Consider the following 20,449-nt stretch of genomic DNA (forward strand, 5'->3'; position numbering starts at 1 on the left):
CTATTTTAGGGGGTTTACTCTGATGGTATAGGCAAAATAGATGAAAAATCACCACAAAGTAAAAATTAGCTTATGACCCAAATTTATTAAATACTTTGGGAAAGATATTTAAATGAATGCTTTAAGCAGGTTAGTTACAATTCTAATACTGAATTTGTCACAAGGCCCCAAATAATATTTTCCTATTCTTTCTTTCTTTAAAAATATAATTTCTCAGGGCGCCTGGGTGGCTCAGTTGTTTAAGCGACTGCCTTCGGCTCAGGTCATGATCCTGGAGTCCCGGGATCGAGTCCCGCGTCGGGCTCCCTGCTCAGCAGGGAGTCTGCCTCTCTCTCTGACCCTCCCCCCTCTCATGCTCTCTATCTCATTCTCTCTCTCAAATAAATAAATAAAATCTTTAAAAAAAAATAAAAATAAAAATATAATTTCTCTTAAAAATTATATAATGTATGGCAAGAGTGGGATATATCCTATTCCCCTTATTTTATCTGCTGTGATAGCTTTTCCGCTTCAAAATACTTCATCCAAATATATCGCATTATATTTAGGCAATGATTTAGCTTAACTTACATGCTTTGTTTACATATAACATTTACCAAAAATTCATCCAGGGATTTATTTTAAAGAATGTCAATGTCTAAATCAAGTTGCTTCTCTGCAATATTTTAGACTCTTTCAAATAAACAGATAGGTTTTTTATCATGTACTTTTGTGTACACGTTTATATTTGAATTAATGGATCTCTAACCTAAGAATCATAGTTCCTAAATGTATTTTTCCCCTTAATACCTTTCTGTTAAGGTTGTCATTTAATCATGGGATCAAATGCTAAATTTGCCAACAAAGAACAAGTTTGCTTTATGTGTATTCAATAAATCTTAGCTGTATTATTACATGAGTTATTTTTGCCAAGCTCATTAGTTAACAAATGCATATTGAACAAAAAAGCAAATCTTGTATACTGTAGTTTTATAATAATACTGGTTTACTGAACACTGTTGGTGGTCTAAATTCTGACCTTCCACTATTATCTGCTATTCAAAACAGCAGGTACTCTAATTGATTCCCACTTGAGGTGCTGGGAGCATAAAAGCAAACTTGGCAGCTTTTCAAGATAAGCACAATCATGTAGAATAAATCTCTCAGAGAGGAGATCTCTTTACCCTTTATGTTCTGCAGGTCCAGGGATCTTATGGGAAGTAAATTACAGCCTCATTCTTAAAAATAACTCAGATTCAGGATTTCAAACTAAACTGTCAAAAGTAACACAAGAAAATGTTGAAGAAATGGTATGGACTGTTTTCACCTTGAGAAGTAGAATATCTCAGATGTGGATATGAAGGCTAATATCAAGCCCTTCTTAAGATATTACAAGGATACTATTAAGGGGCAAGGGGCACCTGGGTGGCTCAGTCGGTTAAGGGTCCAACTCCTGATTTTGGCTCAGGTCATGATCTCATGGTCCTGAGATCCATCCCTGCCTCAGGCTCCCCACTCCGTATATGTTAGGCTAGAGTCAAATTTTTTTTTTTTTTAATAAGCCAATTGCTTTTTTTTTTTTTTAAGATTTTATTTATTTATTTGACACAGAGAGAGACAGCGAGAGAGGGAACACAAGCAGGGGGAGTGGGAGAGGGAGAAGCAGGCTTCCCTCCGAGCAGGGAACTGAGCCACCCAGGCGCCCCAGAGTCATAATTTTTGCAACTGAATTGCTAAAAGCACTTAATGTATCAATTAAGAAAAGAACTTTAAAACTTCAAATTCAAAGCTTTGCATAGGAATCCAGGACAGAAATGCACACCTCAGCTTTTCCTAGAAAACTAATAAATAATAATGCAATATTCTTTTTTAAAATTCTTCCATAATAAGAAAAGACCATTAAAAGCATATAACAGGAATTTGGATGTTTATCTCAAGTAGGCTTTTAAAAATGTTTACATAAAAATACCATATAGTTTAAATGAAATAATTTAAGTGGAAGATTAATTGTCCATGTATAAAAATCATAAATTTTATCTTCAAAGATAACCTATACTCATATCTTTCTTTATAACAAATAGTTACATTAAGATGTTCTGAAATTTATGTCAAAATAAAAAAATCTTGGGGTGCCTGGGTGGCTTGGTCAGTTAAGCATCTGCCTTCGGCTCAAATCACGATCCCAGGGGTCCTGGGATCGAGCCCCGCATCGGGTCCCTGCTCAGCGGGAAGCCTGCTTCTCCCTCTCCCACTCCCCCTGCTTGTGTTCCCTCTCTCGCTGTGTCTCTCCCTGTCAAATAAATAAATAAAATCTTTAAAAAATTTTTTTAAATTAAAAAAATAAAAAAAATCTTAGGGGCATACATATGGAAGTAACAATGAAATCTTGTACATGTAACTCCTTGTTCTACCACTTATATTATCTTCCAAAATACAATTTCAATAAGTTAACATTTGGTTGCAAATGTAATTCAGTATGGGATAATATTATTAAAAACATTCATTTCCATCACAGATCATCATAGTACTTTTAAGGGTAGAAGAGAAGAAAAAGGGGGAGAAGGGTATTTTAAAACACAGAAAACAAAGACTCTAAGGGAATAATAAAAAGCAGGAATATAGTTCTTTGTAAATACTAATAAAATTGAAAATTAATAAAGAAAAAAGAGAAGGCAAAAAAAAAAACACCCTACTATTAGGAATAAAATGAAGGTATAACTACAGATAGTGTCAAGTTTAAACAAATAAAAAGATATGGACAACTTTCTGCCAATAAACTTGACAACTTACAGGAAATGAAAAGATATTTTAAAAAACTTACTAAAAACTTACTAAAACGGACTGAAGAAGAAAAAGAGAAGCAGAACTATTCTGTAACAATAAAATAGCTAAAAGTGATTGTTAAATATCTTCCCACAAAGGATACATCTGGTCCAAAAACTAACAGTCTTTCAAAAAACTTAGATTCTCATTTTATGTGAGCTCTCTAGAGAAGAGAAAAAGAAGGAACACGTTTGAACACACTTACAATATCCAAACTAGACAAGGATTTCAAAAGAAAATGAAAACAGTAATCTACCTTATTTATTAATCTAGATTTAAATATGCTAGATTAAATATGCTAAGTTTTAACAGCAAAGCATTAAAAAAATGCAATGCCATGGCCAAGTTGGGTTTTTCTTCAGAACACAAGGTTACTATAATATCAGAGATTTGATGAATATAATCAAGTGCATCAATAACTTTAAAATCTATGATTTCTGTATCTATGGTACAAAGTACATAATGCAATTCAGTATCTATTCATTAAAAAAAAAAATCTTAGCAAACTAGCCACTGAAAGAAATGTCTTCACAATTACTGGACACCTATGAAACTCTACAACAAACAGCATGAAAAAGAGTGAAATGTTGAAAGTTTTCTTTTAAAATTAGGAAAATGGCAAAGATAGCATCTTGGCACCCACATCAGCAAGTGAGTACATGGTGTATTCAAACTGGCAAGAGGAAAAAAATAACTGTCAATGTAAACTCCTGAACTCAGCTAAAATTTTATTCAAGACTGACAGTTAAATAAAGAGTCTTTCCAGGAAACAAAAACTGAATATTTACCACCAACCAATCTTCTCAAAAAGGAACTTCTAACTGATGTATTTCAATAAGGAATATGATCTCATAGGAAAGGACTGAAAAACAACAGTGAGCAAAGAGACTGATAAAAATGAGGATAAGTCTAAATAAATGTTGAATATGGAAAGCAACAATAATTGGATTTTAGCCAATGTTATAAAACTTCCTCATAGGGGGAAAAAATACTAGAAATGTAGCTTATTTACATCTCAAAAACTTTATCCTTTAACAGAGAAGATTTGGCCCCTGGCAGTCAAATAAGCTTGATGTTTTTTCTCTTTTCCCTCCTCTACTCCAAATATTTCAAGATCTTTAGTGGCAGAAGTTGAGTAGCAGACATGGGGAAAAATGCAGTCGAAGCCCAGCCAAAAAAATGAGGCGGCAAGCTGCAAAGGACTCCTGAACAGAACACATCAGAAAGTATGAAAGAGAGAGTCAGGAGTGAGAAGAAATGTAGAGAAAGGAAGATTTTCAGGACCTAGTTAATGAAGCTCCAAAGAAAAGAAAAAGAATGTAAAGTAAAAAGGAACTCTCTGAAATATTTCAAAGAAAAATGATGCAGAAATCCCTAGTATGAAAGAGAGAGAAAAAATAAAAAGATTCCCCTTTTGCAATGGTGGAGTCAGTTCCCCAAGGCCAACCATCTTGTAGATCACAACAATCATTTGTGGGCAGAATACAAAAAACAACCACCTGCTGGTTCTGGAGAATGAACAGAGGTAGGTGAACTTTTTAGGGGAGCTGAAGGGATTGGCACAAGTTGCGTTTACCACCTTTGTAGCTTTGATCTGACCATGGGCTGTGGTCATGGCATGACACTAAATGGCTAAAGCAACAGTGAGAAACATGCCATCTTTTTAGACTCGTGAAGACAGACACTGCTGTGGTGAAAGCTGTTAAAAACTGACTGGCCAATCTCAAAAGGAAGAGAGAGAAGCCTGTCATCAGCTTGCACCTGACCCACACATCCAGAGAACACACTCCGTATAGGCCAGATAAGGAAAAAGTGGACTGAAGGTATGAGCTGTTGTCCACGGTGGGTAAGACAAAGTTTCCAGTTTGAATCTAATACTTAATTCTCTGGGGAGGGGTAGGGGTTGTGGATGAGTGCGGAGAGGAGATACTCTTTAGAGGAACATAACAGAATTCAGAGTACCTGCAACAGGGTCAGCAAACTTACTCTGTAAAGTGCCAAAGAGTATATATTTTAGGCTTGTGGCCATATGGTCTCTGTTGCAACTATTCAACACTGTCACTGTAGCTTGAAGGTGGCCAAAGAGAACATATGAACAAATGGGGGCGACTGTGTTCTAGTAAAACTTTATTTAAAAAAGCAGGGAGCCAGTCCCCAGGCCACAGTTTGTAAGAAATTAATGTATTAATATATAATGTGTTAATGTACTCACATTGCAGAACAAAACATGTCTACACAAATATTTATTCACAAGTGATCAGAGTAGCCTTACTCGTAATAGCTAACATCCCAGATGTCTACTAAGGGGTGAGTTAATAAAGAAAATAGGTTCTCTACCAGTGGAACACTATTTACCATGAGAGAAAAAAGATGATTCCTGATACACATAAAAGCATATAATGAATGTATGATTTTTGAATGCAGGGGGAAAACATGGTTTCTCTAATAGGAAGTGGTAAAGGAGAAAAAGAGGAAAAATAGAATATAAATATGAAACACTAACACAAAACAGGTTGACAGAATTAAAATTCCAAATAAAACTAATTTAAATAAATGCAAAAATGTTAAATTAGCTGATGAAAATACAAAAAAAAAACCCTATTTGGTTTAAACAGAAAAATACTGCTTTTCTCTAGTAGACATATCTATATCTAGATCCATAGCCATAGGTATATTTATATCTGGAAAGGCTGAAGATAGAGGTATGGAAAATATTAGCCAGAATAGAAGTTTTAATGACAGACAAAATAGATTTTAAGGCACAAGTCATAATAAAATGGAAAAGGAAAAAAGGATCAAGCAAATGAAAAACTGTGTGTATATACCTAGTAATATAAATCAACATTATTTAATATATGTAATTCTCTGCATGAATAAATTAAAAAACAAATCCAAAATGTCTCTGGTGCTAAAGAAATATTTAAGCTAAAAGAAAGGGAAGGTACTATATAAGATTTTAATTCCAAAGTAGGGAAGAATGCGTAGAAGATGGAAAAACAAGGAAACAAACAAAAAATATAAATAGCACAACCTTCATGGGAGAATTTGATGGATTCGTCCACCTCAAAATTAAGAGACAAAGGACAGTGTATAAAAAGTTAGTACACACACAACAAACACACTATTGCTAAGGCATAAGGAATTTTTACCTAGAACATAGAACAGCAAATCAGCAAGAAAAAAGCCAGAAAACTGAAAAAATGGGTGAAAATGTAAATAGGCAATTTACAAAGATAGGGACTTAAAAAGATAAAAGCCCATGTCAGTAAAAAGTCATGGGAAAAAATGAGTTCTAGGAAAAGAAGTAGCTGGATTATGTGGTCAAGTAAGTTGCCATGAAACTCATGTCCTCACAGACTAGGCAGTGCTAAAGCTCGAAGGATAAGATTTAGCTTTGATTAGAATACGACACATTCAGAATCAATTCCTGGTAGTTCTAACCCACCATAGTTTTACTGCTCTTATAGGAAGGAAGGATTTAAAATTTGCAACTTCATCAATCTTTTTTTTTAATTTTATTATGTTATGTTAATCACCATACATTACATCATTAGTTTTTGATGTAGTGTTCCATGACTCATTGTTTGCGTATAACACCCAGTGCTTCATTCAGTACGTGCCCTCTTTAATACCCATCACCAGGCTAACCTGGCAACTTCATCAATCTTGACAACATGTTTTATCAGTGATGCTATCTTAATTGCCCTAACAATTACTAGCCATCCAGGGCTATTTGATGCCACGTCTTTTCAAGTCCAAATTCCTGTTGCCTCTGGAATTTCACAAGGCCAGATCAAAGACTCAGCCTTTTAGAATTCTTCATCATCTACCTCATTTCAATGGCAGCCTCTTCACTGGATCACAGGAGGTTTTAGAAGTCCATTGCCTTTGATGTACCAATTCAATATAAGAAAAATGTGAAACTGGAACTTTCTTCATTACTTTTTTAAGTCACCATATGATTTGATCAAAGCAGGAAGCTTTCTATATGATATAATATACATCCAATTCACTATGTGCCTACTCCAAAACCAAAGGCAGATCCTTAGGTTTTCTGGAGGTCTTCAGGTTTTTAGCATACTTCCTTCTCACTCAAAAAATGCAACTCTCATGCAGCCACTCCTTACTGTTTCTAGGGAAACACCCATACTTCTGAATTCTGAGCCAGGGTAAGTAAGTTCAGGAAGCTACTATGACGACTTGATGCTGTTTGGAGCTGGCTCAGCCACAAGATGCCAGAAACTATATACACACAGTTTCTAGAAGTACCAACTACTTAGGACTCAGGAACGAGCCTTCAAGAAGTTAGCACATTAAGTCAGAAGAGTGAGCTATTATTACTGGAGGTTGAGTTGTTTCACAATCATTTAAACATTGTCTTTATGCCTCAACAGATGTCTATTCCTTTAAACATTTTGCAGATGTAAGTTACAATCCTAAGGGTAAATTTACATCATTAATTAGATCAGCATGTATGTAATGTTGGAGTCTCCAGCACTTGTGTATAACTATCTGTTTACACATATGGAAAGCCATATTTCTTAGCTAATTCAAATACTATGGACCAACTGCCATTGTCTCTAAGACTCTACCAGAGACACACATGTAGAAGAGTTGCTATGAATCCTCACTCCATGCAACCTGATACTTATTTATAATTGATGGGAAATGGGATGATCATAGGATGCCTGATTAACTCACATATAAGATGTGAAACATAAGCCATCTGTACTTATAGTTGGTTTTTGTGTAATCACTGAGTTAATACTGAATAACATTTAGTTTATCTTAATGCTATCCTGACGTATGATATATCCAAGACTTGACTATGAGTGAAAATTTAGAATCATTATTCCATCATTCAACTGGTTCACTTCTTCATTTAACATATATTTTTTGAGCACTGTTTTAGGTGCCAGAGGAACAGTAATAAAAAGAACTGATAGATAATTTCTTCGATGTTACCAAGCCTGTCTTCTAAGAGACATGTTTTGTTTATAAAGGCTGGATGACTGACTAGCAGATGTGGTGACTGCATGTGTATCCACATGGGTGGCTTAACCAGGAGAACTCTCCAATATTCCACACTTCACAACTATTTCCCTTATATTTTTAAGTTATACCTCCTGACACTTACATGTTCAGGGATTTCCAGATGGCTCCAACTCACAGAGTACCAAATCTTGTGGGAAAAACAAATAAATTACATATTCTCAGACTTCTTTTTACTCCGCTCTTTTCAGCCTTTTCATTTCCACTTGGAAAATGTCTTCACTGAGCCTCCATGATCTTGCTTTCTCTTGGTTCTGTTCCTACCAACAGATGTCTTCAGAGTTTTACTTGTTGGTTTCTCCTTATGTTCCTCGTCTCCAAATATGGTAGTCACCAACTTCTCTGTCTCTCCCTTGTCATTTTTATCTAACTCCATTCCTGCTGTAATCATCTAGTATCACATCTTCAATATCACCTACTTATTGATGACTTCCACATAAATATCTATCCCGGACCAACTTACAACTCTAGCTGGATATTTAATGAGCATCTTAAACTTGAAACATGATTAAAACTTCATTCCAGGGCATTCTGCTTTCTCTTTTCTCTTTCCATATTCCTCCCACGATAAATGCATAGCCTGCTCTCTCACTGCCTTCAGATCTCAAAATAAATGTCACTTTCTCCAGGAGGCCTTCCCAGATCACCCTATAGAAAATAACATCACTCCTACCCTCCCAATCCCTGGTTTTACTCCTTATTCTTCTTACCTGGGTTTACACCTCTCCAAAACATTTATTACCAACTGACATGTTATAAATGTATTTGCTAAAATGTATTTATAAATGTTTTCGCCTGTTTTTTGCAACAAAAATGTAAGCTCCATGAAAGGTGGGGTCTTTGTTTCCTGCTCTATTATTAGTGTACAAAGCTGTGCTTGAAAAGTAGTTGGAACTCAAAGAAATATTTATAAACCAGTGACTATATTTGTAAATAATCTCTTCAATGGCTCTATTGATCTAGGCACTACACTTTGTACTCTGCACTAATTTGGAATTGAACTTATGATTTTCAGGAGTTGTATCAGAAAATGATTGTGGAATCACAGAGGTCCATTCTCTTAGCTCTAAGACTCAGAAAGATAACATAGTCCAACTTTTTGTTTTATATAGTGTGTCTTAAAGAGAAAAAAATTTTTGACTAAGGCTACACAACTAATAAGAGGCAGAAGCATTATTAAAGACTGGGTTCATGGCCCTCCAACCAGTGTTCTCCAATCAAACCCTGATCCAGAGGTGTTGCTTTTCCACAGCAGTCCAATTCTTTCAGGATTGTTTTAAAAATAATTTTTAAGAAATATTACCCACAGATAGAAATAAAGAAAAAACTGATTTTATCAATAAAAATGTCAGACACATAAAACTTGAGGGTAAAAAAAGAATATTTCTGAATATCTGAAACTTAATTTTATTTACAAAATGCCTAGTTAAAAATACAGCAACATCCTAGGACACTGAGAAATACAGATTTAAAATCCTATAATAAACACTTACATTTTCAGAGATGGAAGAAACTCCATGCAGGTAGGTTAGTGAGAAATAACATATAATAGAGGAGAATAGCTTAGAAAAATAAAATAAGTCAATTAAGATATTTCTTAACCCTGATGACGCAGATGCTATAGCAGAAGAAACGAAGTCAGTTAAATAAACAGGATATGATTTTTTTTTTTTGAGACACAGAGAGAGCATATGATGGGGTGTCAGGGAAGGGCAGAGGAAGAGGGAGAGAGACAATCTTAAGCAGACTCCATGCTCAGTGCAGAGCCCAATGTGGGGCTTAGTCTCATGATCCTGAGATCATGACCTGAGCTGAAATCAAGAGTCAGACACTGAACCGACTGAGCCACACAGGCACCCTGGGATCTGATCTATGATTTTAACCCTTAAAGAAGTTTGAGTTCCCTAAGAGGCAGTAAAGCACAGTGGTCAAAATGTACTCCATTGTTTGGATCTGCACCTAACCCTCCCTCCTGATGGGTATAAGAACTTAACAGTTATTTAACTTCTACAGGCCTCAAATTTTGTTTGTAAAATTTGTTGTAAAACAGGGCCGAGTAATAACTATGGCATATAATATCTATAGGAATCAAATTAGATCACAAATATAATTAATGTACTATGAGGCATTTTTTGAGAGTTCAAAATATTGTAGAATGGTATTAGTACGATTTAACTAACTGCAATATAAAATAATTTCTAAAAGCTCTTAAATACAATGCTTGTGAAAAATAATCTAAAATTTACCAAAATCATGTCTGCAGTTGATCATTTGCAGAGTTTTTCTAACACTTGGGGTGCCTTCTAAAACATGAAAATTTTACATTTATCAGCACTATCAATTCTCTATATCACGTGAACTGAAACTACCTCCCACATAATACTACAATGGGGAGCAGAAAGAGCCTAGTCTGTTTTCCAAAACAATGCTAATCTCACTCAGCACGCGGAAATGTACCTCAAAACACTCGTTTTGCCATGAAGATTTAAGAAAGAAGACTATAACCCACTTTTTTGATTGTCTGAAGGCCCAGAATGAGAACAGTGAACAAGAAGGTCAGGGATGTATCAGGGGCAGATTGTACAGAGCCAAGTTACCTACTATTGAATCATCACATCTGAGACTAAGTCTCAAGGACCTATAACTTTGCCACATACAAACCCTTGGGAACCAGCTCACAATCACACACCTACACCAGCAGTTCCTTTTTTTTTTTTTTTTAAAGATTTATGCCTGTGTGTGTGTGTGTGTGTGTGTGTGAGAGAGAGAGAGACAGAGAGGAGGGGCAGAGAGAGACAATCTCAAGCAGACTCCACACTGAGCATGGATCCTGACGCAGGACTCGATCTCACAACCTCAGATCAGGACCTGAGCCAAAACCAAGATCAGTTGCTTAACTGACTGAGCCACCCAGCCACCCTGCCAACAGTTCCTTTTGAGCTCCACTATTGCCAGATGGATTCTATAGTCTACACATTTTTTGACATGTCACATTTAAGGCAGCTCCAACTCCTTCATACATTCACTTATATTAATCTTAAGTCAAACGCTCACTGAATGCCTACCATGTGCCAGCCGCTGGGCTAGATGCTGGAGAAATGCTCTCTGCCCTCCTGGAGCTTACCCACCAGTGTGGGAAATGGATAAGAAGAAAATGGTAAGTAAAAAACTCCTTGGATAAGAACTACAAAGAAGAGAAAAGCCGTATGCTTTTTTACTTATAATGGATTTTAATTATGCTGCTAGTACTTCAAAACAGCATTATCTTCAACAAAGCCAAAGTCCTTTGAGGCAATCATAGAAACTTAGGTAGAATGAAATACAGCTACCAACTAACTCTAAGCATGACTATCAGTTTATTCCTGCAATACAAAGTGTGTGTGTGTGTTTGTGTGTGTGTGTGTGTGTTGGGAATAGGTGGGAATAGATGGGCAAGTAGGGGATGGGCAGCCAAAAGAAAAAAGAAAAGAAAGAAGGGAAAGTAAGAAGAGCTAAAATTCTTATATCAATTAAGAAGGTCATTTTGCTCAATCTTTCAGACTTCATATTTTCTAGACTGATACCATTTGCCTCTCTGAATAATTAGTGACCATTTGCGTATTAATATATAGATATTACAAAGTTTACCATCATATATTTACCCCTTTCCTGTAGTTCAGCTATTTAAAAATGTACTCTCTAGTTTTTGTTCTGGTAGAACATATTTTTAACACTTTATTTTCAGGGTTAAAAGATTTAATTCTTCCTCTCCAATTACATGTTCATGTATCTTTTTTTTTTTTTTTAAAGATCTTATTTATTTGAGAGAGCGAGAATGAGAGAGAGAGCACATGAGAGGGGGGAGGGTCAGAGGGAGAAGCAGGCTCCCCGCCGAGCAGGGAGCCCGATGCGGGACTCGATCCCGGGACTCCGGGATCATGACCCGAGCCGAAGGCAGTCGCCCAACCAACTGAGCCACCCAGGCGCCCCAATGTATCTTTTCCACTATATTTTCACCCGGTTACCTACCATGTAAGAAAGTAAGAGATTTAAAATAGAAGCACTGAGCTGGCAGAGTATAAATACTTCCTTGACTTCAGTGCCCATTTTTGAAATTGAAATTCTTGGGTCATTCCTTCCTGACTTAGATTAAATGTCCACGCCTTATTTCTATCACTTCCAAAAGTGCTAGGGGAAAAAATGCAATAACCTTTTCTTAGAAAATCTCTCTTTCCAAGATTGGGGTGCTCTCAAAAGAGCCACAAACTCTGAAATAAAGTTACCTTTCCCACCTCCAATCAATGCTTCTAAACAATGAATGTGAACATACACTTAAAAAATCGCATCTGGACACAACCCTTACCTGCATCTCTTGACAAAAGGAAGCCAATGGCCCAAAGAGAATCTGACATTGCTCGTCAGCGGTGTATGTCATCCCTGGCAACTTGGAGGGAACCATCACGGAATTGACACTCTGGGGGTTTGTCTGTAGCAAGCAGTTACTGGCCTTTGACCTGGCAAAATGCAGATGTGTGTAAAATTTTGGATTTCATGTAAAAACTTGTTATAATTAGCATAGCAACAGGAAACATTTTTATAATGTTAAAAATATGCTCTTACTTTGATTTATAAGTTCTACTGAATATCCATAGAAATCATCCCCTATATGAGAATCATTTATATACAACTATATAAGATAATCCTAATAATAATAATATTCAAGTTAAAGAATGTTTTGGATTATAAAGGTCTTTCATAGATCTTTCAGCTAATCTCCATAACACGGTAAGGTGATTATTATTATACACACTTATAAGATGAAGAAGCTCAGACTAGGAGCGTAACTTGCCCAAAAATAATGTGTAAAGGTAAGAAACCAATTATATTTGGGGGCTGAGAGAATATATGGAAGGCTCTGTCAAGTGAGTATTAATAGTACCGATATTTTAGTATTTGACATTGTAATACAACTTCCATTTACGAGGTGCCATTTAATTTTATCATGCATCTGATTCTTGTGAAGGCCATACAATATCACGCATGTTCCTTAGGAACTACTCAAGGGTTACTGTTGCAGTGAGGTGGTGAGATTAGGTATTACAGGTTCTGCATACTGTTCTCTACATCATTCACAGAATGTACTGCACATAGCTCACACCAGAGTTATGGTATGGTAGAAAACATTGTATTGTGGTGGATTTTAATATTCATTGAACAGAAAAAACAGGCTTGCCAATTGAAATGGTATGGAAACCTGAATAAAATTTATCTGTATAGTGAACTTAGCTAGCTAGGTGCTCCTCTCTACCTTCGTGAGACTTGTGCATACTTGAAGCATCTCTCACTCACTTTGTATATCATGTACTATTTCAACTGCTCCTTTAATACCAAAGGGATAAGTAAATAGCAAGGGCTTTAAAATGAAAAATAAAACAATAATAATATTTTTCATTTCTTTTTCCAACCAGAGAGAAACTGCTCCCGCTGTTGAAAGTGGGAAAGACGAGAATGAGGACTATTATAATGGTGACAACGATGTATTAATGAAAAAAATTCAGAGTTTAGAAGTATCACAATGAAAGAGTGGAGCTTGTGTTAAAGAGGTTCTTTGTGATAATGGATGTGCTGAGTGATGAGCAATGAGAATGTTTCCACGGGGAAATTTTGAAGAGGCAATTAAATACTGTGACAGATAATTTTCCAATCTTACAAATCATCTTGCTCATTCTTTTATAAGAAAATGTGGAAACTAAGAAGCAGATGGGTTAAATAATATGTTCCAAATCACACTATGAGTCAGTGGGAGAGCCAGCATTGAAACCGACTGCCTTGATCCTTAATCTGGTGTCCTCTCCACTCTACCGTGCCATCTTCCCTGGTTGGTAGCAGAAGCAGGCACAGGTAAACATTGACAATACAACAATAGTAAATGACCTCAGTACCTTAGAAATCTTTCCAAATCTTCCTTGCTACATCGGGACCATGAAACATCACCAAGATTTTGTCCTTTAATCCATTCACCAGACATGATATGAAGACCATCAGCACATGATGGGTGGTCATTGTCATGATTAATGCCCATGCTGATTCAGAATATAATTAAAATAAAAAATTACATTAGATAAGTATGTTTTAACTTTTTTAATGGCAATAAAATAACAGATAAATACTTAAAATAATGGGAGATGAATTGGTTTAAAAGGTCAAAAATAAAACCAGGTTTCAGATTGATTTATTTTTTAAAATTTTGTTATTTTGTTAAAGGTAAATATTTTTATTTAGTAAAAAACATTTTCCCAATCTATCTGGTAAATAACATATTTAGTCTCCTTTATCAAAATGATCTGTAGATAAATTTTTCACAGAGTAGTATATATGAAACACATAGAAATAGTTAAGCTTCTATTCAACCATACAAAATTCTTGTTCTTGCCTGGAGATCCTTTATTCATACCTTCTATCAAATCTGAAACCACATTAAAACTATTATTTTCCCCATCTGCTTCATTAGACTGCCTTCTTCCACTCATCATATAACAAAAACTGTCCCTGGGAAACCTTCCCATTCCTGGCCATCTTTATTTTTTCTAGTGAATCTTGAAGCTGTTGCTTTAAGTTGAAACTCTATTTAAAAATCTGACTTATCTCCAAATGGATGTACTAGGAGAATGTTAAATTCAATATGTGGAAAAACTGCTCTCACTATTTTCTCTTTCAAACCTCTACTTACTCCTATATTCTATTTTTCCTTCACTCTCTTCTTTGTGCCTTTGCTGGCCACCCAGTCTGCCAAATCAAGAATCTTCAGGTCATTTATCCCTTCTCTCAGATCATCATCCCCCCAGGCTATTTTATTTACTCCGTGTGAGAGGGCAAGTCCTGCCAGTTCTACTTCCCAAATATTTCTCTCATCTGTCACCTCCTTTCAATTCCTTTGTTACTATTAAAAAGGATTATAAAGTATTTAGTCTCAACAATTATTACGGCGTTATTGGGCTCCGGGGCTCTAATCTTTACCAACATTCTCTCTTTTTCTTCTACTCTGCCCCAGTGAAGTTAATTTAAAACACAACCCATTGCCATTACCTTCCGCATTACCCCCATGGCACTTCCCAGCTCTCTAACATGGTACAAAGTCTCTTTATCTTCTTCCAAATCCTTTACTGCATTTTCTTTTCAGTAAATGATTTCTCGTGTCGCAAACAGTATGTTCTTTCTTATTCTTTTACAATTAATTGTCATTTAGCATTTTCTGTGTGTCACACACCATACAAATGGGTTTATAAGCTTGAATTAAAGACTCTACGAGGTAGGGACTATTAAAACCCCATTTTTGCTGATGAGAAATAACTTTCCCAAGGTTCTACAGTGAGAGAGTGGAAAGTGGTGAAGTCTGTAGCTAGGTGGCTGCCTCTAGAATCATGTGACTGGCCGTGATACATTTGGCATCTACGAATTCCATTCCCTCTCCTGCCCTGTCCAAAGTGTCTCTCCTTCAATGTCTTTGCCTGGATAAATTCTACTTCATCTTCAAGGATACTGTTGATTACCTTCATGAGGTTTTCTTTCACTAACTTCCATCTTATGTATGTGTACTCTGTCCTAACATCGGATTCTGCGGACAACACTGTTACTGCAAGGACCTATCCTCAAGAAATTGCAGCATTAACCAGAAGTTAAAATGGATAATGCAATGTAGAAAATGCTGTAACCCTGGGACCCTGGGATCATGACCTGAGCCGAAGGCAGTCGCTTAACCAACCGAGCCACCCAGGCGCCCCTAGAATCACTTCTATTGCAGGAAAACGTTCATATAATCCACACTGAATTCTCATAGTGAAGGTTAATAGTGAAGACACAGGAGGAGGAAAGGTTTGATTTTGTACAGGTCAAGTTTGAAATGATGGCAGGATAGTTAAGGGTTCCCTTTTCTCATTCTGTATGATCTAGACAATAAAGTAGTCCTTTATAGTAAAAATAACAAATAGCTAAAATAGCTACATTATATTTTAAAATGTTAATAAAAGAATTGTGTGGAAGCTGCTAAGGGAAATCACAACTAGACTACGTATGTGTTCTCAAATCAAAATAAAAATTTTCATGATGATCAAATTACTTTTTCATTGAGATGAATTAAAACTTTGAATCAAAATTGTTATATTTAACATGTTTTGAAAGAAGAAAATATGGCTGGAATAAGTAATTAACTTCTGAGTTAAAAATAATGAATGAGGAAATCACTGTTTGCTAACTTTTGAAGACTCCAAAAATTCTGGTCTAAATAAAACTGAAAATATATGACTGAATATCATTTTCCATATTTTCATGTTAGAAAAATTCAGCTCTATGTTGAATCATATTTTTCACTCCTATTCTAATTGTCTTTAAGGTCTGTATCAACACACATTAATAGGATGACTGACAGATTAGGAAGATAAATGTTTTTCATACTTTAATGATAAAGAGGAAAAGTAAGAGGTGATGTGGAGTAGGTATGGACCAGTTTAGTTACTGGGAGGTGCGGTGAAAGATGTTGAAGTTGAAAGAGATGTGAATTCTGTATCTCCCGCCCCCTTATTCATGGGACTAGAGACAAGTAAATAATAATAAAGAAATGTGCCTCGGTTTCCTCATTTATGAAATATACTTTCCCAACTGGTTGTTAGGAAAATTACATGAGGATGATGTAAAATGCCTGCACAGTGCCTGGAATATATATATAATGGAATATATATATAATGATTCTTTTAATGGGGGCAAGAAATCAGAGAAACCTCATCATTCTAACTTGTCAAAAAGCACAAAAAGATAAACATCATTATGTGAAATTTGCTGTTATTTGTAGAAGTTGCTTTGGGGGAAGTTGTGGACTTTAAGGAAAAACCAAGTAAAGAATCACGGCAAGAATTTACTTTGCTTTGATGTTAAATTAAGAAAAGAAATTGCTGGGGTGCCTGGGTGGCTCAGTCAGTTAAGCATCTGCCTTCGGCTCAGGTTGTGATCCCAGGGTCCTGGGATCGAGCCCCATGTCAGGCTCTCTGCTCAGCCTGCTTCTCCCTCTCCCTCTGCCTGCCACTCTGCCTACTTGTGCTCTCTCTCTCTGTCAAATAAATAAATAAAATCTTAAAAAAAAAAAGAAATTGCAAATAAGGCAGAATCTCACAAATTGAATAAAATGCCTTAATGCATTTCTAACAGTACGGTTTGGACGCAGTCCTTGCCAGGATCACTGTCTCACCTCCACAAGGGAGGAATTCTGGCGGCAACACACGTTGCTGGGTGACCCTGTTTTATCAACAGCCACTTGCCCTGTGGAACATGCTCAGCTCTTCCATCTGTGGTGGTACAGTCTTTCAAACCATACACAAATGCTATTACTTCTGAAAGCAACTGATCTTTTTCAGAAACAATAAAACTTCTTAAATAATATGTCCATTTGAGAGAAGGAGAGGTTTTGTTTCCAAGATTTAGCAATTTGGAGATTTTCCCAAAGTAGTGTAATGTGATTTTCCAAATTGGGAAGATTACAACTTCTCATCCAGATGATCATTTTCCTTTTGGGATCCTGATTCTCATGTAAGAAATTAGCTCTAGCCATGGAGAGATCTGATGATTCAAGCATTGTTTACCATTAGTTCAATTTTCCTAAAGCTATTTAACTTGTAACAGAAAAGATTATCATTAAATTGGGATGGGGCTTTTTTTTTTTTCTTTCAACCACACATCTGGAACTGTCAGGAAACATAGCTTAGTTCTGATTCTACAGATTTGAAATAAAACAAACTGTGAACCTTTATCTGCACCAGTCATTGTATTAATCATTAACAATGATGATATCACTTGATCCTCACAATATCCCCATCATGTTTCTATTATCATGACTTCTATTCTATACATGAGGAATGGGTAGAGGTTAATGGTGGAGTTGGGACTCAGAGCCAGGCAGTCCGAAGGTCAAGCAGAGAGATCTCTAAACAACCAAACCAGAGTGGATCAAAACTCTCCATTTATGCATATAATTTTTTTTTTGTTTCCTGAATAATTTTAAATGTCTCTTCTCTGATAGCAGAAATACACCTCCAAATATATAGTTCTAAAACCAAGTCCCATGCATTGTACGGAAAACATTCTTGAAGTAAGACATTAGCAACACCTCTCCTCATACTGTGCAACTGAGCTACATTTTAATAATCTCAGTTTAAATTCATTTTGACAAAGAGCCTTGGGCAAATAAACTCTCCACTAACATTGTACATGGTTGTCAAGTCAACTGAAAAAATATTTTTATCTTATAAAACTTCTCAACTTGTTTAAAAGTCACTGCCAGGAAGTTTTGTGATATCCTGCGGAAAGCTGGAGAAACATTTGGATTTTGAAGATGGTCCCTTTTGATGTTTAAAGAGTTAGAGAGGAGAACATTTATGAATTCACTCACAAATTTTGCATAATTCGGAAAGGATCAGATTTGTAAACAGTAGTTCTTTAGAAGAGTAAACTTTTTTGTGCTAACTATATTAAATATTTTGTCATGGTGTATTATTTCCCACTAAAAGCCATATATTATATGGAAAATTTTATTTTAAAAAAAGAAACAAACTGTCACAATGTCTAAGTGGAAGTGTATTATGTTTCCATGAAATGACAATTTCATACAATTCTGTGGCTGCATCTGATGTGATATAAGTTCACTGCTCATGGGAAAAAAATCAAAATATGTTTATTACTTTTTAGATTTTAAGTAATTTTAATCACTTAAATTTCAGTTTTCATAAAACAATTAAATATGAACCTCTATTGGAAGTCAAAAGGCAAGGTAAAGCAAGTCAGCCATGGTGTCAAAAATAAAAAAAAATAATGTAGAGGTACTGAAAGTGAGATTCCTTTCGACTTTGCTGTACATTATAAGACAGGTTTATCTAGGAACTGAACAAACACTTGTTGAGAATGCACTGTGTGCTGGGTGCTGTACTGAGCTGGGGTCATAAAAATTAGTAAGATCCACTTCCTACCCTCAAGGGGTTTACCATCTACTGGGGTTAGGACACACTATTCTTTGCTCTTAGGAAGTGAACCCATGCCTGGATTCTATTAGTTCTGTATTCCTTAAAGCTCTCCCACCTATCCCGCCCTTTCCACAACTAGTTATATCAACCAGGACAAGTGTTAATTCTCCTCACTTCTGGACTCTCATAACGTCTGTCTGACTAGCCTCATGCCTGTTAACTTTTTGCTTTATTAAACCATGCTTTAATTACTTTAGCTTGTTATGAATACATTAATACAAAAAACTAGTTTCCTAGACAAATTTTTTTTTTTTTTGAGAGAGAGAGAGAACAGGGTGGGAGGGTAGAAGGAGAGGGAGAGAGAGAATCTCAAGAAGACTCCCTGCTGAGTGCTGAGCCTGAGGAAAGGCTCAATCTCATGACCCTGAGATCACAACCCTAGCTGAAACCAAGAGTTGGATGCTGAACTGACTGAGCCATTCAGGTGCCACCCCACCTTGCAAATATTTCAGTATTCCTTGACAAGCAGTGATACTGAAAATGTGAATAATGAACCATGTACATCAAAATCCTAGGGCATGCTGATGTTGGGTTAGTTAAAATGCAGAGTCCTGGGTCCTGCCACAGTGGATTGAAAGAGACTATCTAGAGATAAGGCCCAAGAAACTATATTTTAACTTGTTTTCTGATGATGCTTACTCAAAATTTGTAAGAAGCCATGATCTATAGGACAAATACCCAAGCTTTTATCTTATTTTTCAAGTGATCTGTAAACTGACTTCAACCTAATTTTTATTGGAACAGTTAATTCTGCCTGTCTTTTTGCACAATCCCTTCTTATCAAAATGCTTTCCCCATATTATCTATATTTACAAATGCAACCCAAATTTTAAGACCTTATTCCTATATAAAGGACTCTTCAGTAAATTCTAGCATATATTTCCCATGATTGTTAACTTTGGTGGCTTTCCAATATATGGCAGGTATACATATCAGAACTACCTTCTTTTTCTGGCAAATTTTAAGTAATACATATAAGCTCTCGCCATCTAGAATTTAAGTGCTTGGACAACAAGAATTCTTAACATTAAATAAATGTCTACAGACTTACCGTGATCGAGAATCAGAGAAGCAACTAAATATTCTGTAAATTTGACAGCAAGTTGAAACTAATGTGGCCTCTTCCTGACTTAGAGAAATTATAAGCCTGAAAAGTCTGTAGAGGATCTGCTCAAGGAAGGTTGCTTGCCTGACTCTGGACCACACATTTGCCAAGATACATTAGAGAAATGCAAACAGAAAGCCAATTCTTATAAGACCCTTCATTAGCTGGGTGATTTTTTCCCCCTCTTCCACCTACTCACTCTGACATCCAAACCTACATTTGGAGAGAGTCTGTTGTGGGAACACTGCCACATCTATACTGGCTGAAGGCCCATTATGATTATTAACTTGGACAAACTACTTATTACTCTAACTGGTATCACTGTCTAAATAAAGTATCAAATGCAAAAGCTGTGTTAGTGGTCTATAAGGGTCTCCATAATAAGCTCACTTCCTGCCAATCTAGTAAGAATTCTGAAGGATGTGAATTCAGTTCCTTGAATGAAGAG

At 36.0% G+C, this 20,449-nt stretch overlaps 1 protein-coding gene across 1 annotated transcript in view; it reads right to left on the bottom strand.

Annotated features, from left to right (window-relative positions):
- Positions 1 to 20,449, bottom strand: part of ADAMTS19 (ADAM metallopeptidase with thrombospondin type 1 motif 19) — a 214,333-nt gene that overhangs the window by 66,166 nt on the left and 127,718 nt on the right. The window contains exons 10-11 of the mRNA XM_081825619.1: positions 13,776 to 13,916; positions 12,197 to 12,347 (exon numbers count right to left, since the gene is read on the bottom strand). Of these exons, the coding sequence (XP_081681745.1) occupies positions 12,197 to 12,347; positions 13,776 to 13,916 (292 nt within the window). The remainder of the gene's footprint in view (positions 1 to 12,196; positions 12,348 to 13,775; positions 13,917 to 20,449) is intronic.

This window comes from Leptonychotes weddellii, chromosome 7 (genome assembly GCF_054177405.1).
Source record: "Leptonychotes weddellii isolate Sample4059 chromosome 7, ASM5417740v2, whole genome shotgun sequence".
NCBI lineage: Eukaryota > Metazoa > Chordata > Mammalia > Carnivora > Phocidae > Leptonychotes > Leptonychotes weddellii.